Source organism: Bos javanicus, chromosome 21 (genome assembly GCF_032452875.1).
Source record: "Bos javanicus breed banteng chromosome 21, ARS-OSU_banteng_1.0, whole genome shotgun sequence".
Classification (NCBI taxonomy): Eukaryota; Metazoa; Chordata; class Mammalia; order Artiodactyla; family Bovidae; genus Bos; species Bos javanicus.
In genome coordinates, this window is record NC_083888.1 from 24,527,255 (window position 1) to 24,555,081 (window position 27,827).

General features: G+C 44.5%; 1 protein-coding gene and 1 long non-coding RNA gene across 6 annotated transcripts in view; one reads left to right on the forward strand and one right to left on the reverse strand.

The window, feature by feature from the left end:
- Window positions 1-1,212, reverse strand: part of TM6SF1 (transmembrane 6 superfamily member 1) — a 56,012-nt gene extending 54,800 nt beyond the window's left edge. The window contains exon 1 of one of the 3 annotated variants that reach the window (XM_061394538.1): window positions 997-1,163. In XM_061394538.1, the coding sequence (XP_061250522.1) occupies window positions 997-1,088 (92 nt within the window). In that variant the 5' untranslated portion in view covers window positions 1,089-1,163. Of the gene's footprint in view, window positions 1-996 lie in introns of all 3 variants that reach the window. The other 2 variants (XM_061394537.1, XM_061394539.1) reach the window with 2 other exon arrangements.
- LOC133234234 (uncharacterized) lies at window positions 1,188-27,330 on the forward strand. Of its 3 annotated transcripts, none has more exons than XR_009732068.1 (4): window positions 1,188-2,128; window positions 3,410-3,649; window positions 6,502-15,516; window positions 24,697-27,330. It is a non-coding gene; the product is annotated as an uncharacterized LOC133234234 (long non-coding RNA). The 3 variants fall into 3 exon arrangements; XR_009732067.1 differs by lacking the exon at window positions 24,697-27,330 and having other exon boundaries at window positions 6,502-6,590; window positions 11,816-16,302; XR_009732066.1 differs by having other exon boundaries at window positions 6,502-27,330.
- The last annotated feature ends 497 nt before the right edge of the window (window positions 27,331-27,827 follow it).

The window sequence follows — 27,827 nt, forward strand, 5'->3', positions numbered from 1 at the left end:
AGAGCACCCCCGTAGATGGGTGCAGTCTGGATAAGGCCCTCAGCCCCCCGGAACGAGTGAGGAGGAAGTCACCGCCCCGTGGGCAGACACTTCTCCGCAGCTTGAAGGTCTGGAGAGGGGGTGCAGCACACACACTGATGCAATTTCCTTAGCACCAGCTGCTATGGGAAACAGCGCAGGTTACTTCCTCCTCTCGGCTGACAGCACGAACATCGGCAGGCTCAGAGGCCTGGCGCCTTTCCCGCCGCTGGAGCAGGCCGGCGGCTGCCGGCTACTTGGCCAGAGAGCCCTCACAGGAGAGACAGGGCTTTGAACCAAGTCCATCTGCGGCCTCCTTCAGCCCCACCCATTTCTCTAGCACGGAACTGCCCTGCTGCTCGCCCGGCTTCCCATCCTATACTCCACAGGCGCCCTTATGGCATCCTGACAATAGGATGCAAATACAGGCCATTTGACAGACCGGAAAACTGAGGCCAGGCCTAGTGCCAAAGCCAGGCCTAGAACCCAGGCCTTTGCCTGTTCATTCCGCGCTATTTCTGCTAGTCATTCACAACAGTTTCTAAAATTAATATGAAATGAAAAGTATGTGTGTGTCCATACATGGAAACGTTCCTGTGAAATGCGAAAGGAACGAGGCGCGGCCGGGCTCCTAGCTGTTGGTGTGTGAACAGCCCCACCCCTGTCCCTGGGCTCTTCAAGGGCAGGGGCATTGCCTTAATGACCCCTGTAACCCTGGACACCTGGCTGGGATACCAGCAGCGCGATACCTGGAATGACACTCAGCACTCGACCCCAGAACTGCGCCCGAGTGTCAAAGATGCCAGCCCGAGCGAAGACCCCAGCCCGCGGGACTCCGGGAGCCTCCCCTGCTCCGGCCGGCCGCGGGGAGCCCTGGCGGCCGGCGAGCCTCTGCCCTGCCCGGCGGTTCAGCCCCCTCCGAAAAGTTGCTAGGGCGCCCGCCGCGCCGACCCCCGCCGCTTGCGCGCGCCCACTCACTCGTGTTGGGCAGCCAGGTGGTTGAAGACGTAGGTGACTGGGATGGCCGAGAGGGACAGCACGAAGACCCCCGTGGCCGCCGAGGCACTCATCGCCGCTGCCGCGCCGCTCGCCCTTCACCGCATCCCGCGCGGGCGCCCCGCCCCAGCTTCCGGCTGCGCCCGCGCCCCTCGCGGGTGCCCTTCCAGGCGCCCCGCGCCGCGCCGCGCCCGCCCCGCCCGCGCGCCCCCCGTGCCGCGCCCTCAGCAGCGCCCCCTCTGCGCGCCCGCCCGCAGCCGCCCGGTGCGCAGGGCCGCGGCGCAATCCAGGGAGGCGCCCTGCCGTCCTCCCGCCCAGCGGCGCTGGGGCTCCACCGCGAGCGCGGGGCGGCGCCGAGCAGTGGCCAAAGCCCCCTGCCCGGGGACAGGTGTCCCCCGAGGCGCGCGCTCCGCGGGAAGGTGGCGGCCCGAGAGGCGGGCTCGGGGCGCCGCCGGGAGCTTGTCATCGACGACCCGGAGCGGTTCTGGGCCGAGCTGTGGGCCAGCGTAGGGTGGAGCCACACCCGGGGGTGTCGGAGCGGGAAGAGCCCGCGAGATCGTCCACGCGGGGAACCCTCGGGCCGGGATAGGAAGGGATAAATGATCCCGAAACCTTGGAACCTCTCCACCGGCACCCGGCAGCGAGTCCCATTTGAACCCCGAGTCTGAATCCAGGTTTAAACCCCGGCTACGCACTCGCTGGCTGTTGACCTTGATCAAGTAACTTAACCTCTGTCTTTCCCCTTCTCTACCAAACGGAGGTCACCCGCGTCAATGTGATTGTGGGATTCACGGAGTTAATGGACACAAAGTGCTTGCCCAGTACTTCTCAGTCCCCTGCTATCACCTGCAATGCCCATTTTTAAATTGGAACTGAGACTCGGAAGAATACGATGATTGAAGAGACTAGAAGGCCTATTTATTTTTATTCCAGGTCGCGTTCCTGGAAGCCGGCTTACCACCAGCCAGCGTGCACAACTGGCTTCCCCACAGACGCCCACTATAGAGAATACCTTGTGCCTAGTCTGCCCTGGCTGCTTGACTGTGTTAGGGAACGGCCTCAGAAAGCACCCCCTGGGACGGAGCCTGGATTCCTCTGCTACGGGAAATGGAAGGTAAGTGTGCTTCAGAGAACAGCTCAGGCAGCCAAGGGAGGCACCTGTACTTAGTGACCTTATAACAACCGCAGTGTGTGGAAGAGGCTCACTTTAAAGAGGAGAGAAGAGAGTGGCAAAGAGGCTCAGAGCCAGGGCCACTCAAGTTTCCAAAAGCCAGCTCTCCCTATCCCCTCGTCCACTGCTTCTTGGAGGCCTTCTCAAACTCTGAGGTCATCGTGATAAAGCCTTGGCCCAAACTGTAACATATCCAGAGCTTCCCCAAGCGATGTCCTTACCTGTGACCTGGACATCACCATCTTCCACAATAACTCCTTTACCAGCTGTTTAGCCTCCTTCCTCCTCCCCAACACCAAATATCTCCTCCGAGACCCCTTCTTTCCTCCAGCCAGTCTCCCAGGCCAGCCCAGCCCCTCCATCACTACCCAAACCTCGCCGAATCAGTCTTGCCTTCTCTCTTGTACCGTGAACCCCTCTAGCTACCCTGGGTCCTCCCCCTGCATTCATGTATGAGTCAGTTTAGAAAGTGGTCCCTCGGTGACAGGCTACGACCTGGGACCCTCTGCTACTACAGTGCTTGCACCTGGACACACCTCTCTTCCAGCAACAAAATATAGGGAAGCCGTATAGGACTAAAAATAACTGTGACCATGAGCAGTTGGAGCAAATTCTGGACCCAAAAGATACAAAGTCTGAAAAGCCCATCTGCCACTTTTGAAGTGCCCGGAACAAAAACAGGGTGTCAGGAGCAAAATAGGATACTATGCATGCCCCTTTCACATACACCACCTAAGGGGTGGGCAAAACACCCAAGCCGCAGCTCTGGCCCAAGCCATGGACATACTGCTACCCTTACCCATAGAAGAAACAAGCTCAGCCCCCACCTCAGGGATCAAGAAGGGGAACCCGTGTTTGTTTCCACTCCTCCTAGCTGCAGAGAGATCCCAGTGAATGTTTGGCCTCTTGTTGGTGTGTTGTTAGTCGCTCAGTCGTGTCTGACTCTTTGCAACCCTGTGGACTATAGCATGTCAGGCTCCTCTGTCCAAGGAATTCTCCAGGCAAGAATACTGGAGTGTCTGGCCTCTAGTCGATTTCTATTGAATAGGCAAGGCGAAGAACCCTGGTCGGTAAAACCTGGACCTGTGTGTCGTCTTCATTCGCCATCTTCTCTCTTTCCTTTCCCATCCGTGCTGGGTTTTAACGACTGTGTGGTAGTAGATCCCAAATGATCATTCCTAGCACTGACGTCTCCCCTCAGCACTGCCCTCTGGCCTTCCACAGGCACCTCATGCTCAACATGGCCAAACTGGAATTCCCCATCTGCCTCAAGTCCACTCCAGCCTTATCTCATCCAGTGGTGCCACCATTCACCTGGTCATCCAGAATCCTGGGAATCCACATCTGCTCTGCTGCTGCTGCTGCTGCTAAGTTGCTTCAGTCCTCCCTGACTCTGTGCGACCCCATGGACAGCAGCCCACCAGGCTCCACCATCCCTGGGATTCTCCAGGCAAGAACACTGGAGTGAGTTGCCATTTCCTTCTCCAATGCATGAAAGTGAAAAGTGAAAGTGAAAGTGAAGTCGTGTCCGACTCTTCTAGACCCCATGGATTGCAGCCCACCAGGCTCCTCCGTCCATGGGAGTTTCCAGGCAAGAGTACCAATCCCAAATATCCATGCTTACCACAGTCCTCCTAATGTTACTTTCCAAATATCTCTCAAGTCTGTTTGCACCTCCCTACCCTCCAGTGTTCTTGCCTGGAGAATCCCAGGGACGGGGGAGCCTGGTGGGCTGCCGTCTATGGGGTTGCACAGAGTCGGACACGACTGAAGTGATTTAGCATACATGCCATTGCTGTCGCATTGCAGGTCTCTACCATCATCCAGGTTCCAGCCTCCTGCCTCATCTCCCTCCTCTGTCCTCACCTGCTCTGAAAGACCGCCCTCCCACCCTCTTTGCTTTCTTCATAGTGCTTTATTTATGCCATCCAAAACCATCTTGTTTACACATCTGCCTCCTGTTCTGTGTCCCTCTCTCCATGATGATGTAAGCGCCCTGTGGTCAGGAACGTTATCTACTTTCTTTACTATTCTGTTCCCATCACTTGGACTAACAGCTGTCTGGAGCTGGTGCTCAAGAGATATTTGTTCACAGAATGAACATTCTGGAACATCATTTTCTGACAGAACTATAACACAAGCCACAAATGTAAACTTTACGTGTAGTTTTAAATTTTCTCATAGCCACATTAGAAAAGTAAAAGACAGAGGTGAAATTAGTTCTAATAACATATTTTATCTAACATGATACATCCAAAAAATTATTGTTTAAATGGTCATCAATGTAAAAACTATCAATGGGAAATTTTACATTTCTTTTTTTTAACAAGAACTTAAAAATTATGTATTTATTTATTTTTGGCTGCGTTGGATCTTTGTTTGGCTGCCTGTGGGCTTTCTCTAGTTACAGTACACGGGCTTCTCATTGCAATGGCTTCTCTGGTTGCAGAGCACAGGCTCTAGAGCTTGGGATCTGTAGTTGTGGTGCATAGGTTTCGTCGCCCTGCCACATGTGGGATCTTCTCAGACCAGAGACTGAACCAAAATTGCGCCCCCTGCATTGGCAGGGGGATTCTTAGCCAATGGGGTACCACTACATTCTTTTTTTAATACTAAGTCTTTGAAATTGTGTATGTATTTTGTACTTAGAATATATCTCATTTCAGGCTAGTCACATTTCAGGTGTTCAATAGTCACATGTGGCCAGTGTTTCTGTATTGAACTTCATAGCTCTAGACTTGTTCCTCCTATCAGATCAAGCTGACTTCAATTATGCTCTCTGTTTCTTTAAGAATAGATATGAAAAGGAGGTGGGAGGAGGGGTTCAGGATGGGGAACACGTATATACCCATGGCAGATTCATGTTGATGTATGGCAAAACCAATACAATATTGTAAAGTAATTAGCCTCCAATTAAAATAAATAAATTTATATTAAAAAAAGAATAGATATGAAAATTAAATCCCTAATAAACTTATTCAAGCATCTTCAGAGAGTCTACCATGTTTCCAGCATTATTGTAAGAAATGGTCACACAAAGATGAATTATAAATACATCTTGCCCAAGAAGACCATAGTCTAGTGTGAGAAAAGCACATGTAAACAAGTAGCACACAAAAGATTCATGTACAAATTGCTGTAGGCATCACCAGTCTCTCTAGAGGGGTTAAGAAGAGCTCCTAAAGCCTCTAAAGCTCTAAAGCCTCACCTCCTTTAGACCAGCCTTGCTAAACAAGTAGAAGCTGGCCAATCTGACGAGGAATAATGGGGTTTTCCAGGAAAGGGAAATAACAGACGTTAAAGGCAGAAATGTATGAGAGACCATGTCACTCGATGAGCTTCAAGCTGTTTGTTCTGGTGGGAGGTACTCGTGCATGAGATGGGGCTTGTAGGAAGTGAAGATGGAGAGCTGATCAGAGGTTCAGTCTTAGAAAACCTTAAGGGCAGGGAGCATATAAGATTTATGACTGGGTCCTGAATGCTGCAATAAACATCCCAAAAATGTGCAGCTCGGACCCAGCACAGAGATATGGCAGAAACCAATGCAATAATTGTAAAGCAATTATCCTCCAATTAAAAATAAAGTAAAAAAAAAAAAATTTAAAGACCCAACACCGCCAGATAAATAAATATTAAAAAAAAAAAAAGATTTGAGTAGGAGGAGAGGCTGACTTCATCAGAATAACTTTTACTTTTTTTTCCACCTGGGGCCAAGACAGTGAAAGTACAGAGTCCTAACCACTGGACGTCCTGGAAATCTCCCAGAGTAACATCTTTAAAGCTCTGCCTGGCAGCTGATGTGGAACAGGGTTTAGAAAGAGGAGACGTAGGAGGCAGGAAGTCCACTTCAGAGGCTTATTCTAGCAAGAGATGCTGAAGATCTGAACCAAAGTGTTGGCAACGAGAAGGAAGAACGAAGAGTAGCACCTGCTCGCTGTAGCTAGAGAAAGCCAGAGAGCAGCAACAAAGACCCAGTGCAGGCAAAAGTAAATAAATAAAATTTTAAAGATAAAGCAAATATTTAAAAATTAAGCAAATATCATACAAATAAATACAATATTGTTTTCATGCAGATGTCTTTTTTAACAACTTATTTCTTCATTTTTAAATTGTTGGCTGCACCCTGTGGCATGTGGGATCTTGGTTTCCAAACCAAGTATGAGGCCCACACTCTCTGCTTAGGAAGGTGGAATCTTAACCACTCGACCACCACGAAGTAGCCCTTCTCTTGAAAAATGATTGGATATGACTTAAAAGACATTCAAACAATAAAGTTGTTTAGTTTTTGATATTCAGTTTGTTTGTTTGTTTTTTAGGACCATCCATCTTGCAAGCCATGAAGGCTGATATTGTAGCCGTGAAATTGGACTCCAAGCTTTCTGCAAGCAAAAATAGACACACTAAGGTCTGTCCTCTGCCCATTCCCTGATGAGAAAGACAGTTTTGTGTGTGTTGATTCAAAATAATTGACTAATCAGGAATGACACTGAAGAGCCCCTGACCATGCTTGCTTCTGCCATGGAGGAAAGTGAGAGCAGCACATTAGAGGACTTGGTCACGTAAGGAGAAACGAGGGAGAAAGCTGCTGGCCAGGGACTGAGGGAGCAAAGAGTCAGCCCTGTGTCCATGCTTTAGCTCCCAGTCCCAGCGCCTCTTCCCCTTGTTCAGTTTTCCACTTTTTTCCTCCTTTCTTCCTTTTCTTTTTTTTTCTTATTGATGTATATTTGATTTAAATACAACATCGTGTTACTTTCAGGTGTACAGCATAGGGATTCAATACTTTCTGCAGATTATATGCTGTTATAGGTTATTACAAGGTGCTGGGTATAATTCCCTGTGCTATACAGTGTACCCTTGTTGCTTATCTATTTTATATGGTAGTTTTATCTATTAATGCCATACCTCTAATTTGTCCCTCCCATTCTTCCTATTCCCTTTTCTTCCATTTTTTATCCTTCTTTTTTTCATTTTTTATCCTTCTGATGAAAGTTATGACTGTGATCTTTGGAAAGCCTGAACACTCTAGATGAATGTGCAAGGGGCAATCAAACAGATTGCTCTGTGGGTTATATAGAGACAGAATAAAATGACCTGAGAGTCCACTCAAACAAACATTAAAATGATCCTCAACACTGAGTTGGGATGGGCTTCTCAGGTGGTTCACTGGTAAAGAATCCACCTGCCAATGCAGGAGACATGGGTTCAATCCCTGGATCAGAAAGATCCCCTGGAAGAGGAAATGGCAACCCACTCCAGTATTCTTGCCTCAGAGATTCCATGAACATCCATGGGGTCGCAAAGAGTTGGACATGGCTTAGTGACTAAACAACAACAGCAACAACAAGCCCTGAAGTCACCTTAAACCTTGTGTTTGTCTTCAGCCTTAAGTGCTCTCATGATTTCTTTAATATGCTACAGTGATTAACATTGATATATTTAAAAAATTTTTTATTTATTATTTATTTGACTCCATGGGTCTTAGCGCAGCATGGAAACTCTTAGTTGCATGTGGGATCTAGTTCCCCGACCAGGGGTTAAACCTCCTGACCTCTGCATAGGGAGTGCAGAGTCTAAGCCACTGTACCACCAGAGAAGTCCCTACGTGGATATTTTGGGGCCCTAACAGGCGTAAAGCAGGTGCTGAATAAATACTAACTGAAGGGAGAGGTAAAGTTAGTATGTACAATGTTTGTCCAAAAGTCTCCTGCTAGATGAGATCTGCACCATTGCCCTGAGTTTCCTAGCAACCAAAGCAAAGAAGGAAACCTTATAACATTCACAGTGTCCATAAGGTAAAAACAGATCACTTGTTCCAAAGAACTCTCGCATGGCTCCTCTTAAAGGAAACAGCGTGTTAAATAGTATGCCCTCAGCAGCATTCCTACAATAAATATAGAATCTAATTCCACGCAGTTGTCTCTCAGTACATCTTCAGTGCAGGTGGCTGGCATACTGCCAAGAGCCACTCACTGCGAAGGAGCCAAAAATCATTCCTTGCAGATAAGCAACTCTCAGAAGGCTTGGCTTGGTTCAGTGATACATTTTACAGTATGTGGGAGCAGGAGTGGAAATACCTTCCTGGCAAGCACACTGTCCCTTCCAGTTTAAGCCCCGAGCAGGTATCACCAGTGATCACTGAAACTCTCTCCTGTGGAGACTGGACATCACCAATAGGCTTCTTCTCTCCTGCCAGCTGAAATCAATCTGCCAGCTCTGATCAAATGGTATTCATGATTATCCTTCAGGCAATGTTCTGTGAGTATTAATTCCATGTAACAACATTTTCATACAAATGAGTTAATGGAGAGTTTGAAATTATAGTGACTGGCGAGAGAGGAAGCATTCTAAGTGGATTAGTAAGGACAGAGCATTATGGTTTGACAGGCAAACACATGGAGGGTAGTTTGACATTTTTCATGAGAAGGATGAGCATGGGACAGTCAAACCCAAGATTGCTGCCTTGTTCAGACTGCCTCCCAGGTATAACAGAAGACCTCACATGTCAGGGTGTAGGTCAGAAAGAGCTAATTGGAAAGAAGATTGAGGGACTTCCTTGACATTTACTTTTCCTCTCAAGATACCTTGCCATCCTCTGACTAAAGAATTAACATAAAAATAGTTAACATAGGGACTTTTCTGGTGGTTCAGTGACTACAACTCTGTTCTTCCATTGCAGAAGGCATGGGTTCAGTCCCTGGTCAGGGACCTAAGTTACCTCATGCCAAATTGCACGGTGAAAAAAAACCCTTTTTTTTTCTATTTTCAAGACAACTGTAGGCAAAATGTGGAAAACAGAGTTACAAAACAAAATGTAAATATTATAAACACATACCCTGTAAGGATCATAACTGCAAAAATTAAGGGGTATTGACAGAGAAGAAAGTGTTTCAAATTCTTTTTTTCAAAGAAAATTGAAATCGAAATCCCCTACTCAGTCCCATTCCTCTCCCTTTGTCTCTAGAAGCAATCACTACCTTGAAACTGGGGGCATACCCAGTCCATATTTATATACATTTATATACATATAAACAAAATATGGGACTTCCCTAGTCACTCAGCAGTAAAGAATTTGCCTGCCAATGCAGGAGACAAGCCCCTGGTCTGGGAATGGCAACCACTCTAATATTCTTGCCTGGAAATCCCCATGGATGGAGGAGCCTAGAAGACTATAGTCCACAGGGTTGCAAAAAGAGTTGGACACGACTTAGCAACTGGACAACAACAACAAGAAACAATATGTAGTTATTTTGTAAAATTTACATAAATTATAATATCCTCATATATTTTTTTACTTAACATGGACTTTTTGAAATCCACTGATTTCTATACACTTATTCATTCATTTTCACTGCTAGAGCATTCTACCATATGACCATACTACGATTTATTTTTCATTCCTCTACTAATAGATCTCAGAGTTGGTTAACTTTTTACTTCTATAAATAGCATTGTAGTGAACATCCTATAATTCTCTCCTGTGCACACGACAAGAGTTCTCCAGGTGACAGTGTCTAAACACAGAATAGCAGGCAAGTTGTGCACGTGGTTTGGTGCTTTACATTTGTTTAGTCCAGGCCAGCTTCCTGCAAGTTTCTTCACTCACCTGATGAGCTTTAAAAGCAAAGAGTCCTTCCCAAGAGTCAGTTAGCTTGGCTTAATCAAGAAGTTCTCAAAGGTGTCTCCAGTCTACCCTCTGAGAACCACGGTCCTAATCCATGGCTGGAGACAGATATAATCTTCAAGCCTATATCACACATCAGGAAAAGATGCAGTTGATCCTATGAAGAATCAGATGGGGAAGGTTACGCTGGTAGCAGAAATTCACATTTCAGACAATGATTTCAAGCTACAGTTTTCAGATTCAGATTCAGCCTGATTCAGATTTCAGGCTACAGTTTTACAAGGGAGAGTTCCTCCCCTACTCTGAGCTCAGAACATGACATATGATCTTTGTTTTTAGCTCCTTGTGCAGTGGGAATTTTTTTTTTTTTTTTTTTTTTTGCTAGTTTGCCCTTTCATCACTGGTGTGTGTCTCCTTGCAAGGCCCCAACCGTCTGCAGAATGTCAGTTTCAATGTTCTGCATCCAGCGAACTCAAAGCCAGGTCTCCTAGCCTAATGTAGACATAAAAACCAAGTTTCCAACTTACTGAAACAACAGCCTCCCTGGAGCTGTGGGCACTGCATTGCTCACAAACTCCAGGCACCAGTCTTTAGTTTTAGCCTCTGGGAATTTCACTTAACTTTATTGCAGTCTAAGCTATGTATTTAAGTGATCCTGTTATCTTGTACTCAGCATTTAGTTGTTTGAAGCGGTAGAGTTTTCAGATTATCTAGTCCAGGTTTTCAGGACTTTAACGCGAAAAAATGAAGCTCTACGTGAGAGGTGAAAATAAAAGGGCATTTTCAGAAATGCGCAGTCTCAAAAAATCTACCTCCCTTGAGCCTTTTCTCAGGAAACTACTGGAGGACATGCTCCACCAAAACAAGGCAGTATACAATGTCGAAGGTGATGTGGGATTTGGGAAACAGGACCTCCAGTCTGTGAACACGACTGAGAGGTCCCCCAGGAGAATAAGGGGACAGCTTTTCAGGAGCCAGTCTGGAGAACAAGAAATCTAGCTTAGGGCAAGAGAGAGGCAACCCCAGGAGAACTGTCTCTAGAAAAAGATGTAATTGCTAGGTTACCTAGTATGTTTGAAGGTATCAAGATATGAAAAATTCCAGAGACCCTGAGGCTAAATAGTGAGAGGAAATAGAAAACTAAGCAAATGGCCTCATCTTCTATAGTAGAAAGTTAATAGATAACATCCTGAAAAAAATCAAGAAATCCAATATAAACATGTTATTTAGAAATACGGCACCAAAGCAGGCATTAGGAGACACTTCTTTGCAGGGCAGAATTCAGGGATGGGGAAAAGTAGAACAAAGGATTCTAGTTTTTATTTCAGCCACAGAAATCTACTTTTATTAAATAGATGTATGCTGCTGCTGCTAAGTCACTTCAGTCATGTCCGACTCTGTGCAACCCCATAGACGGCAGCCCACCAGGCTTCCCCATCCCTGGGATTCTCCAGGCAAGAACACTGGAGTGGGTTGTCATTTCCTTCTCCAATGCATGAAATTGAAAAGTGAAAGTGAAGTTGCTAAGTCGTGTCTGACTCTTCGCATCCCCACGGACTGTAGCCTACCGGGCTCCTCCGTCCATGGGATTTACCAAGCAAGAGTACTGGAGTGGGGTGCCATTGCCTTCTCCAATAGATGTATAACTTGAACAAAAATAAATAAGTTAATAAAATAAGGATGATGGCATAATACACAACATTCGTATCATTTTTGAGTTTTGCAGCAAGATCCAAGACAGGTGTCTTTGCATTCAAGCAATTAGTCAGTTTTTCAAAGGCAGTTCTTAATCCTTTGATGTACAAACCACTGTCTTTGAAGCACTTATCACATTATAATCCCTATTGCTTATCTTCTTCATTTGTGAACTGGTTTCATAATCAAATTTTCATTTCTGAATAAGCCATTCTCCAACATCAGGTTAACTAACCTCAAGTTGAAATTCTGCAATTGCACAATCCTGAAGAGACCAACTGACTAATCCAAAAATGTCATTTGCTCAATTGCAGAGGTGAACTGTGGCTGATCCAGTGGGGACGGATTTCGTAACTGACTGGTTTGTTACTGAACACGTTGGAGGGTTGTTGACTTCTGCTACTTTACATAAACTCCAATTATGGGATTTTTTTTGAACTTTTTTTCATTTTTTTTCTTTTTTAAATATGAAAGTATGATAACATTAATAGGAAACTTGGATAATACAGAACAAAGATACGTATAGGTCTGCCGTGCTAAGTTGCTTCAGTTGTGTCTGACTCTTTGCGACCCCATGGACTATAGCCTGCCAGGCTCCTTTGTCCATGGGATTCTCCAGACAAGAATACTGGAGTGGGTTGACATGCCCTCCTCCAGGGGATCTTCCTGACCCAGAGAGAGAGCCTGCTTCTCTTAACATCTGCTGCATTGGCAGATGGGTTCTTTACCACAAGCGACACCTGGGAAGCTCACACTTAGTTCCACTATATATTACAATTTTTTTAAGTAGAAAAATTAAGGTTTTTAGCTGGAGTTTCAATATCAAACTCTCCAAAATTAATAGAATGAATAGAAAGATAGAAGGATATATAGTAGACCTGAAAAGCCTGGTGAACCAATAAAACAAGGTGCAAAAATTTCATTGTCTAAAGATATTGAAATCATACATAGTCTGTTCTCTTATCATGGTGGAATGGTGTTAGAAATCAGTATCACAAGATATTTGAAAATAACCCATGTATTTTGACGTGCAGTGTGACATTTACCAAGAGAGACCTTTTGGCCCTGTCGTGAGGCATGCAGGATCTTAGTTTCCCAACCAAACTGGCGTGGTGGCAGCATGGAATCTTAACCCCTGGACCACCAGGGAAGTCCCAAACTGTGGGGTCTTGACTAATAAATATTCAGACAGTAAGAATTTTGTTTATGGTAAAACTGTCTGTCCCAACTGCTACATTCACTCCTCACTCAGTGGTTCCGCACCTGCTAGATGTCTGGTGCAGAAGGGAAATGGCATAAAGGCAGGAAGCAGAAAGGAGAAGTGGGAAGGAGATGCAGAATGAGGACTCAGTACACAATATACTTTATAACCAGCCTCTGGGTGCTGGAGCGCTCACTGAATCACTGTCTAAACAATCACGTTTAAAACATTCATTCACTACACGTTTATTTATTGAGTGTGCCACAATATGCCACATGCTCAACTAGGCACTGTGGTTATAAAAAAGGAAAGTGTGAAAAAGTGACTGACCCCTTCACAATCTGCAGCGGACTCAGATCTGTAAAAACAAAGATGACAGGTGTACTTGAGAAGGACAATAATCATACAGATTAAAGGTACATGGGGAGGGAATGGTTTTTTTAAATATTTATTTATTTGGCTGCACTGAGTCTTAGCTGAAGTATGCAGGATCTTTAGTTGTGGCTTTTGAATTCTTAGTTGCAGCATGTGGGAGCTAGTTCCCCGACCAGAGATAGAGCCTGTGCCCCCTTACATTCAAAGAGTGAAATCTTAGCCACTGCACCATCAGGGAGGTCCCAGGGGAGAGAATGATTAATTCAGCCAGCTCTTCTCAGAGGAAGTAACCCCTGAAGGACTAACCCAGAGAGGGCATTTCAGAAAGAAGTTATCTACAACGTATGGAATGAAGTGTTAGTTGCTCAGTCGTGTCCAACTCTGTGACCCCATGGACTGTACCCTGCCAGGCTCCTCTGTTCATAGGATTTTCTAGGCAAGAATACTGGAGTGAGTAACCATTCCTTTCTCCAGGGGATCTTCCCAAACCAGGGATCAAATCCGGGTCTCCTGGATTGCAGGCAGATTCTTTAACCATCTGAGCCACCAGAATGAAATGGAAGCAGAAATACCATAGCACAGTCTGGGAACTGCCAGCCAACACTGGGGTAGAGGAACTAGTGAAATTTTTAAAATGGAGAGGGGCACTTTTAGGTTGACCATTATAGATTATTCTAATAGGTGGGCTGACTTTGAGGTGAAAGGGAATGAGACAGGAGGCAAAAGGTTGAGAGGAGCAGTAATCCAAGCAAGAAGAATGAAGGCATCTTACACCAGGGCAGCTTCAGTGAGGGTAGAAAGGAGACGCTACTTAGGAATAGAATATACAGATCTTGGTGATGAATTGGATGTGAGAGGCATGAAGAACTTAGTAGTGGCAGCTTTCTGGGGAGAAGGAAAGGGAACCAAGGGGACAAAGATACACTGAAATTTATGGAAACCTATTGTGATCTTTCATTTTAATATTTCTTTATTTGGCTGCACCAGGTCTTCACTGCAACATGTGAACTTTTAGTTGGGATCTAGTTCTCTGACCAAGAAACAAACCCTGGTCCCCTGCATTGGAAGCTCGGAGTCTTAGCCTCTGAACCACCAGGGAAGTCCCCAAACTGTGGTTTTTCTCAGAACTCTGGAGACAGAGCTTCCTTCCTTGTGCTTGTGGTTGCCCAAATAAAATCAACTTTTATAAACTAGTGAAGACTGAACATGATTGTTGCATACTCTTTGTGATCTGTTGAAACCAGAGGCTGAAATCAGAGAGCAAGACATTCTTTCCATCTGAGTGCCAGGATCTCAGCTAGGTTTTTTTAAGGTAGCAGCAATTTACCTCATAAGGAGCTGAAGGAGCTTCCAGGAAAGATGTCAACTCAGCTTGATGTGTTTGTGGAGCTCCGGAAGATTGCTTGTAGGTGTTTGAATATCTGTTAATAAAGCAAGTATCATGGGACTTCCCTGGTGGTCCAGTGGTTAAGAATCTGCCTTCCAACACTGGGGACACAAGTTCAATCCCTGGCTGGGGAATTAAGATCCTACATATTTCAGGTCAACTAAGCCCACATGCCACAACTAAGGAGCCCATGCACCAAGGAAAACCCAGAGCAGCCAAAATAAAATAAATACATAAATAAAAATAAAAAAGTAAAAACAAGTATTATGCTCATAAGAATGATCAGAGATGAAGATACAGATTTGGGAATCACCAGCTTTAGCTGAAATCATGGGAATAGAAGAGATCACACAGAAAAACGTGATAGAAGGGGAAAAAACAAGGGCACCAAGGATGGAATCCTGAGTAAACCAACGGATAAGGCTGGGAACAGACGAGGAGCTTGTCGTGTAGGAAACGGAAAACAAAAAGTAAGAGACGTGGGGCTTCCCAGGTGGTCCAGTGGTTAAGGCTCTGTGCTGTCCAGTGCAGGGGCTTGTGCTCAATCTCTGATTGAGGAACCAAGATTCCACATGCCACTTGGCCAAAAAAAAAAAAAAAAGTTAAAGCCTTGAAAAATTATAAAAACTTATCATAAACCCAGGCAAGGAGAGTAAATGTAATCATAGAGTCAAAGAGTAAGTAGTCAACCATCACACCCAATGAAAATGAAACAACAGCTTTGCTGGTTAGGAGACCCCCAGCAGCCTTCGAGGTGCTCATCGAGCCAGAGGCATCCTGTCATTGCTTGAGGACTGGCAGGAGATGAGGATGCAGAGTGAATACTGTGATAGGAAGGAAGATGAAAAAGGGGACACTTAGAGGCTAACACAAGGTTGAGGAACGTTTTCCTGTTAGGGGAAATAGTTACATATTGGGTTGGTCAAAAAGTTTGTTCAGGTTTTTCCATAACATCTTCTTGAATATTTGTGAATACCAGGAAAAGATGCCAGTGGAAAAAAGGAGAGTTTGAAGTCACCAGGAAGAAAAGCAAGAGACAGAGCAGCAAGATGGTAAGGAAATGAAATGAAGATAGAAGGTGGAAAACTTAGTCTTGGAAAGAAAGGAAATAAGTATCTGAGGCAGATGGGAAGAAGTACTTATCACCAGGTTGATCCAGTTGCTGTTGAAATGAAGTGGGAAATCAATAGAGACAGGCAAAGTTAAATGCAATGTGTTCACATAATCAGCCTGGTCTATATTTACTTTGCTGTAACCAGAGGGGCAACATGTCCTAATGATGTGGACTCTGAAACCCAGCCTGCGGCTTTGAATTTCACTGCTGGCCATGACACGCCTTTTCGTGGAAGGTCATATTTATATCACTGCGGCAGAATCACAGCAGCTCTGCTTGGTCTCTGTGGCTCATTTCAAAGATTCAAAATATGTGGGACAGATAATTCCAGCTCTTCAATGCCCTTGGAGCCCTAATATTATTTTTATGAGCATGACAACAGCCTTGATAATGTGGTGTAAACTAGACTAATTTTAGTTATTTATTTTATACATGATTGCATCAGTACAATGAGATTTAAAATAGATTGAAAAAGGGAAAAGTCACAGCTGTGACAAAAATGTGAAAACTATTCAGCTTCCACAGTAGTTACTGAAATGTAAATTTGAAAAATGAGGCACCAGGTATTCATGATCAAAAGCAAAGTCAAATTATTAAATCTATGTGGGGTAGACTTTAGAAAAATAGAGACTGCCAGTGAGCACTGAAATTGGTTCAGTCCTTTGAATAGCTGCCAACATTTATTGATCATGTACTCCACATCAGACACTGTTTTAATGTTACCTTTTTTTAACATTTTAATTAAAAAACTAAATATATTTAATTAAAAAATAATACAATATTTTACTAAAAATTTGTTCATATTTTTAATTTTAAAACATTTTCATATTTTTAGCTTAAAAACATTTTCAAGTTTTAATTTAAATATCGCTAATATTTTGATTTAAAATATTTAATATTTTACAAATACATTAACATTTTAACCTTTATTTTCTAATAATTTCAAAAATATTTATCTATTTATTTGGCTGCACCCGGTCTTAGTTGGATGCTCAGGTTCTTAGCTGCAATATGTAGGATCTAGTTCCCTGACCAGGGTTTGAACCAGGGCACCCTACATAGGAAGCACAGAGTCTTAGGCACTGGACCACTGGGGAAGTCCCTAAATATTTAATTTTATGTCATATGAATTTTACCTCAACTTTTAAAATTTATTCATAAAATAAAGCACTGAGGACCCCAAGAACTTTTGTTTATGTGGGTTTATTTATCAACATTTCTTGTGTTAAAAATTTATCTTTATTCACCTAAAAATAACCATGAAAAAATAGAGAGAGATAAATATTAAAAATTTAAAATGATGACAAAAAAACATATTTTTATTAAAAAATAACCGTATTTTCCACAACAGTAAATAGAAGAATAGTATTGTTTTATATTTTTTTAAAATCTTTTTAATATCTGGCTTATTAGAAGACAGCTGAATTTCCTGCTTCTGAATTAAACCTGTTACAATATCACACTGTCGGGTAACCTTGGGAAAAACATCACTGTACACGCCTAAGAGAATGAAAGAGGCAAATACTGTCTTCATTGTTATTATGAAAATAGTTTTGACCTCACAGACCCCCTGAAAGGGTCTCTAAGAACCCCAGAGGCCCTAGGCACATTTATAAAACTGTGGCTGAAAACAGAGAGGGGCAGCTTTGTGGACACAGGACCATGTAGGCACACAGAGCCCTGTGCTCTGACAAGCCTCACGTTTGCGGTTTAATGCTCTGTAGTCCCCATCTTAAAATTCTTAAGAATCTAATACTTGAACGATTGTTTTGTAAGGTGGCTTAGACAGTAAAGAATCTGCCTGTGATGCAGGAGACGAGGGTTCAATCCCTGGGTTGGGAAGATTCCCCTGGAGAAAGGAAAGGCAACCCAGTCCAGTATTCTTGCCTAGAGAATCCCATGGACAGAGGAGCCTGGCAGTCCATAGGGTTGCAAAGAGTCAGACATTACTGAGGGACTAACACTTTCACACTTTCACTTTGTCAGTGAAGTCCAGTGGGACAATGGAGCAGGCACCCAGGGCCTGGAGCCTTGGCTCATGCACTGGCCCTCACTTCTGCTGCTTCCCTGCCTCCCAGGGACCAGCTTAAGCCACCCACCCCACCCAGGGTAGCCTGAGCCTCCACCTGGCCTGCCTTCCTGCCCAGCACACACAGGCACCCTCATTCCTGGTGGGCGCCTTGGCTGGGGCAGGGGAAGGATCAGAGTTGAGCACCATTCGTTCGGTGGTGACTCAGGCAGCTGATTTCACTCCAGAGTAGAAATACCCTGACCTCAGGGCACACCTCTCACCTGTCCCCAAATCTAGATACTTACCACGTCCTGGCACAAAGGTTGTGATACCTTTGAGGTTTACCCATTCCCGTGAGTCGGAGCAACTGGCCTATGGGAGGAGGACAGCTCTGGTCTGGCCAGAGAAGGGAACCCAGCAGCTATTGAGCCCAGTGCTTGCCTGACACCAGGGGACTGACCCCTAGGGGCCTGTGAGTCTGCACTCAGCCTGCCAGCATCTCTGTACCCAGGGGAATTTGACATTGCTATTTAATAATAGCAAATAAGAAACACCAGGACAGGTGGAGGGGGAGGAGTAGAGAGGGAGAGAAAGTGAAAAAAGAAAAAAGTTTTTTATTTTAGTATCTTAGTGGAATTTGTATACTGCTGTTTGAACCAGAGCCCCCATGTTCATTTTAAGTAGCTGGTCAGGAAATAATTAAGACTGTATACAGACTTAGGGAATAATCAAGACATTTGAGTGAGATTTCCCTCGTGGTCCATTGGTTAAGAAATCTGCCTTGCAACTCAGGGAACATCCGTTTGATCCCTGGTCCAGGAAGATCCCACTTACCGTGGAGCAACTAAGCCCACCCACCGCAAATAGTGAAGCCCACTCACTCTAGAGTCCGTGCTCTGCAACAACAGAAGCCACCACAATGAGAAGCCTGAGCACAGCTAGAGAGTAGCACTCGCTCACTACATGGCAACGAAGACCCAGTGCAGCCAAAGTTAAAATTTTGTATCTATATATATTCTAAAAAAAAAAAAGACGCTTGAGTGTTCCTGCCCTTGTCCTAATGTAATAAACCAACAAGGGTAATTTATCCTAAATGAACGGATTCAAAAAGGGGGGGAAATCCTAAAAGCGGGGGGAAAAAAACTAAAAATAAAAGTACTTGGATTTATGTATTTACAGTCAAAATTAATCTATAACTCATAATAGAAAAATGAGAAACATGTCTTCCTTCATCCTCTAAAATCTATTCGTCCCCTAATATCCTTTCTCTCATCTCTGTCCATTGAAAAGAACTAGAAATCATGACCAAGCCAGAAGAAATGAGCTTCGTTAGAGGCCACATTTTGGTTTCTAAATGTATTTCCTATTAAAGAGAATTGAGGCTCCTTAGAGAAATGGCTAATTCCAGGTCTAGGACAGCAGACATGCAGCTTGACATACTACAAAGCAGGGAACTCTTAAGGATTATTGCCATCAGGTCGTAAGGCTCAGAAACCCAGTACTCTTAGCAAAACTTGGCAATTAATATGCCTAGACGCGAAAAGTGAAAGCAAGCCTCTGTGGATGTTTGGAAAGGTGAAGCTAGAACAGTGTTGGTTATCTGTTCACCGTCTGTATTCAAAACTTTTCATTTACTTAGTTTTTTTGACCATGCCCCATGGCATGTGGGATCCTTTATCCCAACCAGGGATTGAACTCTCCCCCCTCTGCATTGGAAGCACAGAGTCTTAACTGCTGGACTTCCAGGGAAGTCTCAGTGTCAAGGACTATCATCAAACCTTCTAGCTCAATTCCTGGTACATGACTCCAAAGAGATGGTTACTGTTTGGGTGGGTATATAGATGGTTGGATGATGAACAGAATGGAAAAGTTAGAGAAACTATAAAACTATAAAATTGTTTTACTCATAAAGGGATGATTGTGGACAGTAGCGATGCCAGGAGCTTTCTATTCAGAAAAATTCCTAAAATGAACAGTTTTCAGCAACAAAAGTTTACAAGTTGGTAAAATCAAGGAAAAATAAACCAAAGAAAGATAGCTTCGAAGTTAGTTACACCATACCCCTGATAGTTCAGTTGGTAAAGAATCCCCCTGCCAGTGCAGGAGATGTGGGTTCGATCCCTGAGTCGGGAAGATCCCTGGAGAAGGAAATGCTAACCCACTCCAGTATTCTTGCCTGGAAAATCCCATGGACGGAGGAGCCTGGTGGGCTACACCACAATCTGACCTTACTGGGCCCCACTGATTAAGTGACATGGAAATGTATTTTAATCCATTTGATTACAGTTAATCCAAGTAAGGAATGAGACCAGTCCCTTTTAGTAAGATTGCTGCAGGGGCAAAACGACTCAGTCTGTCCGATTCCACTTTCTTCCTCCAGCTTATCTACAAGGTAAGCATTTGGGTACAGGAAAGGGACCCTGGTGACCTCAAGATACCCTGGTCTCATGCTGGTCCTCTGCTCTGTGGGAGCTGGTGACCACTGAGACTCAGCTTGTCTTGGCCTGGCTTCTAGTGTCCACAGCTGACCCTGCAGCTGCTCTAACCTGCAACCCAGTTTTGTCTTGGTCAGAGCTTGAGGACTGTGCTCCAGCTGGCATGTCCTCACTGTAGCTTGCAGTGATCCTTGGGCTCCACTGAATCGCTACCACATTGTCAATCTGCCCCTGAACAGGAGGTCCAGGCAGTGGGTTTGCCTCACTCCCCCCCAGCAGATCATGATTCTCAATTCTACTCTCCTAGGGGCTAAAGGGGGCTTCTCTGGTGGCTCAGACAGTAAAGAACCTGCCTACAGTGCAGGAAACCTGGGTTTGATCCATAGGTTGGGGAGATTGCCTAGAGAAGGGAACCGCTACCCACTCCAGTGTTCTTGCCTGGAGAATTCTATGGATAGGGGAGCCTGGCGGGCTACAGTCCATGGAGTCGAAAAAGAGTCGAACACAACTGAGCAATTAACTGTGTGTGAGGGGTGGGGAGGCAAAAAAAGGCTCAGGAATGAACACTGCGTCTTTTCCCTGGCCACCCTAATTTTAGTCCGATCCCCTTAAGAAGGAGGCCAAAAATTCACTCTTTCCTCTTCTGGGAAGATAAGCCTCCTGTCTTAGGGAAGGCTGCACAGGAACAGTTCTTAAGAAGGAAATAAAATACATCTGTTTATTGTGTGCAAAAATATTGTTACCAATACTTAAAGCAAGCAAAAAGTAATCTAAGGATGATGATGTAAAAACGCAGTAATAGCTTAAGGAAAACTTCTCTACTAAATCATCCAGAAGAAATGTAAGAATTTGGAGAAAAAATCTTCAACATTTTTCTGGCAATTCTTTTTTTTTTTTTTGGCAATTCTAATATAAGTTTAACACACACCCCAAAAGGTGCACAAATCCTAAGAGTATTCAGTTCAGTTCAGTCGCTCAGTCGTGTCCGACTCTTTGCAACCCCATAAACCGCAGCAAGCCAGGCCTCCCTGTCCATCACCAACTCCCAGAGTCCACCCAAACCCATGTCCATTTAGTCGGTGATGCCATCCAACCATTTCATTCTCTGTTGTCCCCTTCTCCTCCTGCCCCCAGTCCCTCCCAGCATCAGGGTCTTTTCCAATGAGTCAGTTCTTCGCATCAGATGGCCAAAGTATTGGACTTTCAGCTTCAACATCAGTCCTTCCAATGAACACCCAGGACTGATCTCCTTTAGGATGGACTGGCTGGATCTCCTTGCAGTTCAAGGGACTCTCAAGAGTCTTCTCCAGCACCACAGTTCAAAAGCATCAACTCTTCGGCGCTCAGCCTTCTTTATAGTTCAACTCTCACATCCATACATGACCACTGGAAAAACCATAGCCTTGACTAGACGAACCTTTGTTGGCAAAGTAATGTCTCTACTTTTTAATATGCTATCTAGGTTGGTCATAACTTTCCTTCCAAGGAGGAAGCATTCTTTAATTTCATGGCTGCAGTCACCATCTGCAGTGATTTTGGAGCCCAGAAAAATAGTCAGCCACTGTTTCCACTGTTTCCCCATCTATTTACCATGAAGTGATAGGACCGGATGTCATGATCTAAGTTTTCTGAATGTTGAGCTTTAGGCCAATTTTTTCACTCTCCTCTTTCACCTTCATCAAGAGGCTCTTTAGTTCTTCTTCACTTTCTGGCATAAGGGTAGTGTCATCTGCATATCTGAAGTTATTGATATTTCTCCCGGCAATCTTGGTTCCAGCTTTTGCTTCCTCCAGCCCAGCGTTTCTCATGATGTATTCTGCATATAAGTTAAATAAGCAGGGTGAAAATATACAGCCTTGACGTACTCCTTTTCCTATTTGGAACCAGTCTGTTCTTCCATGTCCAGTTCTAACTGTTGCTTCCTGACCTATATACAGGTTTCTCAAGAGGCAGGTCAGGTGGTCTGGTATGCCCATCTCTTTCAGAATTTTTCACAGTTTCTTGTGATCCACACAGTGAAAGGCTTTGGCATAGTCAATAAAGCAGAAATAGATGTTTTTCTGGAACTCTCTTGCTTTTTCGATGATCCAGTGGATGTTGGCAATTTGATCTCTGGTTCCTCTGCCTTTTCTAAAACCAGCTTGAACATCTGGAAGTTCAAGGTTCACGTATTGCTGAAGCCTGGCTTGGAGAATTTTGAGCATTACTTTACTAGCATGTGAGACGAGTGCATTTGTGCGGTAGTTTGAGCCTTCTTTGGCATTGCCTTTCTTTGGGATTGGAATGAAAACTGACCTCTTCCAGTCCTGTGGCCACTGCTGAGTTTTCCAAATTTGCTGGCATATCGAGTGCAGCACTTTCACAGCACCATCTTTCAGGATTTGAAATAGCCCAACTGGAATTCCATCACCTCCACTAGCTTTGTTCATAGTGATGCTTCCTAAGGCCCACTTGACTTCACATTCCAGGATGTCTGGCTCTAGGTCAGTGATCACACCATCGTGATTATCTGGGTCGTGAAGATCTTTTTTGTACAGTTCTTCTGTGTATTCTTGCCACCTCTTCTTAATATCTTCTGCTTCTGTTAGGTCCATACCATTTCTGTCCTTTATTGAGCCCATCTTTGCATGAAATGTTCCCTTGGTATCTCTAATTTTCTTAAAGAGATCTCTAGTCTTTCGCATTCTGTTGTTTTCCTCTATTTCTTTGCATTGATTGCTGAGGAAGGCTTTCTTATCTCTTCAGTGAATTTTCAGAAGTCAGTCTACACTTCTACAGCACCCAGATCTAGAAACAGAACATTAACGGCACCCAGAAGCATGCCTCCTGTCATTTCCACGTCTTGACATGGCACCACAGATCGGTTTCTTGTTTTTGAACTTTACATAAGCAGAATCACATACTCTTGGGTCAGACTCCTTTTATTCAATATTAGGTTGGAGAATGATTCATCTATGCTATTATATCAGTTCATTTTGTGTAGATTTCCACTGTGATAATATGAGACAATTTACATCTGTATCTGGTAAAGATCAACACTTGGGTACTTTCTGTTGTTGTTGTTATTGTTCAGTCGCTAAGTCGCGCCCAACTCTTTGTGACCCCATAGACTGCAGCATAACAGGCTTCCCTGTCTTTCACCATCTCCTGGAGTTTGCTCAAACTCATGTCCATTGAGTCAATGATGCCATCCAACCATCTCATCCTCTACCTCCCTCTTCTCCTCCTGCCCTCAATTGTTCCAAGCATCAAGGTCTTTTCCAGTGAGTTGGCTCTTCACATCAGGTGGCCAAATCATTGGAGCTTCAGCATCAGCCCTTCTAATGAATATTCAGGTTGATTTCTGGTAGGAGTGACTGGTTTGGTCTCCGTGCAGTCCAAGGGGCTCTCAAGAATACTCTCCAACACCACAGTTCAAAAGCAGCAGTTCTCTGGCACTCAGCCTTCTTTATGGTCCAACTCTCGCATCCATGCATGACTGCTGGAAAAAATATAGCTTTGACTATACAGACCTTCATCAGCAAAGTGGTATCTCTGCTTTTAAAAATCTTAGTAATCAAATGCTTATAGTGCCTAATTTGCTCAAAGACATATATTTATTTTAAAACACTTAAATATAGCTCTTACCACATGTCAGGCAATATTCTATCATGTCAGGCTTTATTACATTATCTTCATGGCAACGCTGTAGGTGTCATGATCCCCAGTTTATAGATAAGGAGACTGAGGTATATAGACAGTAAGCAACTTACCACAGGTTGAACAATCAGTGAGGGGCAGAACCAGAGCTCAAACCCAGACAGTGTGGCTCTAGACTGTGTGCTCTACACTTTGAGCTAGTGTAGTGTCAGTCACTCAGTTGTGTCTGACTCTTTGTGACCCCATGGACTGTAGCCCCCCAGGCTCCTTCATCCATGGGGTTCTCCAGGCAAGAATATTGGAGTGGGTTGCCATTCCCTTCTCCAGGGGATCTTCCTGACCCAGGGATCAAACCTGGGTCTCACACACTGCAGGCAGATTCTTTACCATATGACACTTTGTGCTGCTGCTGCTGCTAAGTCGCTTCAGTCGTGTTCAATTCTGTGTGACCCCATAGACAGCAGCCCACGAGGCTCCCCTGTCCCTGGGATTCTCCAGGCAAGAACACTGGAGTGGGTTGCCATTTCCTTCTCCAATGCATGAAAGTGAAAAATGAAAGTGAAGACGCTCAGTCGTGTCCCACTCTTAGCGATCCCATGGACTGCAGCCTACCAGGCTCCTCCATCCATGGGATTTTCCAGGCAAGAGTACTGGAGTGGGGTGCCATTGCCTTCTCTGATACTTTGTGCTATTCAACTTCAAATTATTGGGTGCAACCAGGGTGAATTAGAAATGGAATTTTTGAACAAGAAAATTGTTAAAAATAAGTGATGAGATGGTGTTGTGTACTGACCAGGATTCTTGGCTTTCCCCAATCAACAGAAGTTGATCAGAGGCCAGACATGAGATTCGGGCAAGGCTTTATTGGGGTCCCTGCTGCAGTATCAGGGAGCAAGAACAAGCAACAGGTTCCCTTACTTGCTCCCCAGGGAAGGGGGGCAAGCTTGCTCCTTATTTGGGGTGGGTTTACGGGTGTGCAGAGACATTACTTTGCCAACAAAGTTATCTCTAGTCAAAGCTATGGTTTTTCCAGGAGTCATGTATGGATGTGAGCGTTGGACTATAAAGAAAGCTGAGTGCTGAAGAATTGATGCTTTTCAACTGTGGTGTTGGAGAAGACTCTTGGGAGTCCCTTGGATTGCAAGGAGATCCAACCAGTCCATCCTAAAGGAAATCAGTCCTGAATATTCATTGAAAGGACTGATGCTGAAACTGAAACTCCAATACTTTGGCCACCTGATGTAAAGAACTGACTCACTGAAAAAGACCCTGATGCTGGGAAAGATTGAAGGCGGGAGGAGAAGGGACTGACAGAGAATGAGATGGTTGAATGGCATCACCGACTCAATGGACATGAGTTTCAGTAAGCTCTGGGAGTTGGTGATGGACAGGGAAGCCTGGCGTGCTGCAGTCCATGGGGTCACAAAGAGTCAGACAAGACTGAGCAGCCGAACTGAACTGAACGGATGTGTCCAGGGGTCAGGCTGGAGGGACGGCTTAGGTGGTTTGCCCACCCCTAAGTGGTGCTGTGTGCAGGGTACATGCACAATTGTCTCTCAAACCCCTGTTTTTGCTCCAAGCTCTTCAGAAGTGGCAGTTGGATTTTGGAGTCTCTTTTTATCTTTTGGGTCCAGAATTTGCCCCAACTACTGCATGTATACACTTATTTTTAGTCCCATACGGTTTCTTCATATTTTGTTGCTCATGGAGAGGTGTGTCCAGGTGCAAACATTGCAGCAGAAGATCCCATGTCGCAGACCTATATCTCAGTGTCAGAAGGAGAGGGAGGGAAGAAGGAGAAAAGTGATTACCAAAAACAATAACATGCTTATTGGTATCGTTGTGGCATCTGAGTAAACTATCCTCAGAGTGCCCTGACTTCTACTTGCTTGACAAGTCTAGTTTCTCTACACACTCCTCTTTAGGTAAATTTAATTAACTAAAAACCCATGTGTCAGTTGTCCTGGCCCATGATAATATGTGCTCTTATGGGATCAGAAAAAGGAGATGTATTTTAAAAATTATTTATTTTGCTGAGCTAGGTCTTAGTTGCAGCATGTGGGATCTAGTTTGCGGACCAGGAATAGAACCTGGGTTCCCTGTACTGAGAGTGTGGGGTCTTAGCCACTGGACCAACAGGGAAACCCCAGGAGGTGAAATTTTGACAGAAGATGACAGATTCTGGGACTCCGTGAGAATTTTATGGTATCTGGTATTTGGAAGAAAAATAGTGAGAAGGCAATAAACCACACATAGGGCCCCAGGGCCTGCCAGTGGACAAGTGTTTGGGTTAAGAAACCAGGGCTATTTGAAATTACAAACCTCGACTTTCCCTTATTCATCTCCCAGAAAGCTAGATCAGGAGGAATGTTATTGCCTGAGGGAACTTAAGAAATAGAGCTCTAAAGATAAAGGACACAGACAATAAATACCTCCTCTTCCCACGCACAAGTCCCAGCACCTCAGAAAAAAGATGCCACGAATCTCTTTGGGATGGGTAGACATGTCCCCCCATCCCTCAGGTGGGTCGCAGACTAAAATTGTGTTTCAGCCATTACATTCTCATTAAAGTCAGTAAGAATGGCTCCTGGGTGAAACCAGAAGAGAGATATTCCTCATGGAGATGAGGCATGTCCATCTCTCTCAGAGCTGGGGACTTAGAGAGTTTGAGCTGACTTGGTAAAATAAAAAGCCATCCTCTCCCTTGTTTTTTTTTAACTTTTTATTTTTTATTGGGGTATAGCCAATTAACAATGTTGTGGTAGTTTCAGGTGGACAGCAGAGCACCCAGCCATACATAAACATGTATCCATTCTTCCCCAAACTCCCTTCCCATCCAGCCTGCCACATAATATTGAGCAGAGTTACCTGTGCTAGACAGTAGGTCCTTGTTGGTTATCCATTTTAAATATAGAAGTGTGTACCTGTCCATCCCAAACTCCCTAACTCTCCCATTCCACCATCCTTCCCCCTGGCAACCATAAGTTCCTTCTCTAAGTCTGTGAGTCTGTATCTGTTTTATAAATAAGCTTATTTATATCATTTCTTTTTAGATTCTGCATATTAAGAATGTCATAGGATGTTTCTCTTTCTCTGTCTGACTTACTTCACTCAGTAAGACATGGCCCAAAAGGATACACGTACCCCAGTGTTTATTGCAGCAGTACTGACAATAGCCAGGACATGGAAGCAACCTAAATGTCCACTGACAGAGGAATGGATAAAAAAGATGTGGTACATACATACAGTGGAATATTTCTCAGCCATTAAAAAGAATGAAGTAATGGTATTTGCAGCATATTGGATGAAACTAGATTGTCTCCCTGCTCATGAAGAGCCTCAAGGGATGGGAGTCAAGTGAAGAGAAGAGACCTCTCAGAAAAGGACCAAGAAGAGGCAGCTGATTCACTGAGCATCCAGGTAATCCACCACCACTCAGCAGAGACCCTGGCAACCATTCACAGTGGAGCACAGTGGTAGGGCCCTTGGTGAACGAGTCCAGCTTGGGCAGCTGGGACAAGAGCCCAAGAAAAGGGAGGGGACAGTCAAGGCAGGAGGAGGTGGGGAAATGTTCAGGGAAACATGCCCTACAACAGCCTGAGCAGTCATGGAAGCTGACAGAACACTAGAGAAGGATGGAAGCTGAGCTGTTCTGTCTGGAGCAGGAAAGCAGAAAGTGGAATTCTGACACCAAGGAGGTCAGTAGGGAGATGGAGAGATGGTGGGAAATCAAGCTGCTTCAGACTAGCGTGACCCTTCACCTGCTTGCTTTTAAATTCCTGGGGCCATGCCTCTAGGAAAGCCTTCTCAGAAACTCTTGACCTTAAAGAGGAAGGAGATGATGGTTTTTAGGGCTAACATCTGCTGCATATTTCCAAAAAGTGTTTATGCTCACTTGTAAACAGGTGAAGTGTGGAGAGAAAATTACTCTATAGGCTCAGAGGTCTTAGGAATAAGCCTCTGCTGTGTATTAATATTATCGTAGTGAAGTCTGGTGAAGACTTGGAGTGGTTTAAAAGATTTATAAGGGCAATCTTGGGCCATTCTGACTTTCACCCCTCACCTCTTCCCTGGAGCTCAAACTCAGGTCACAGGCATAATTGCAGCCTTATGAGTCAAGGATATTATTTCACATGCTTATCAGTTTCTGCTGGACACGTGAGT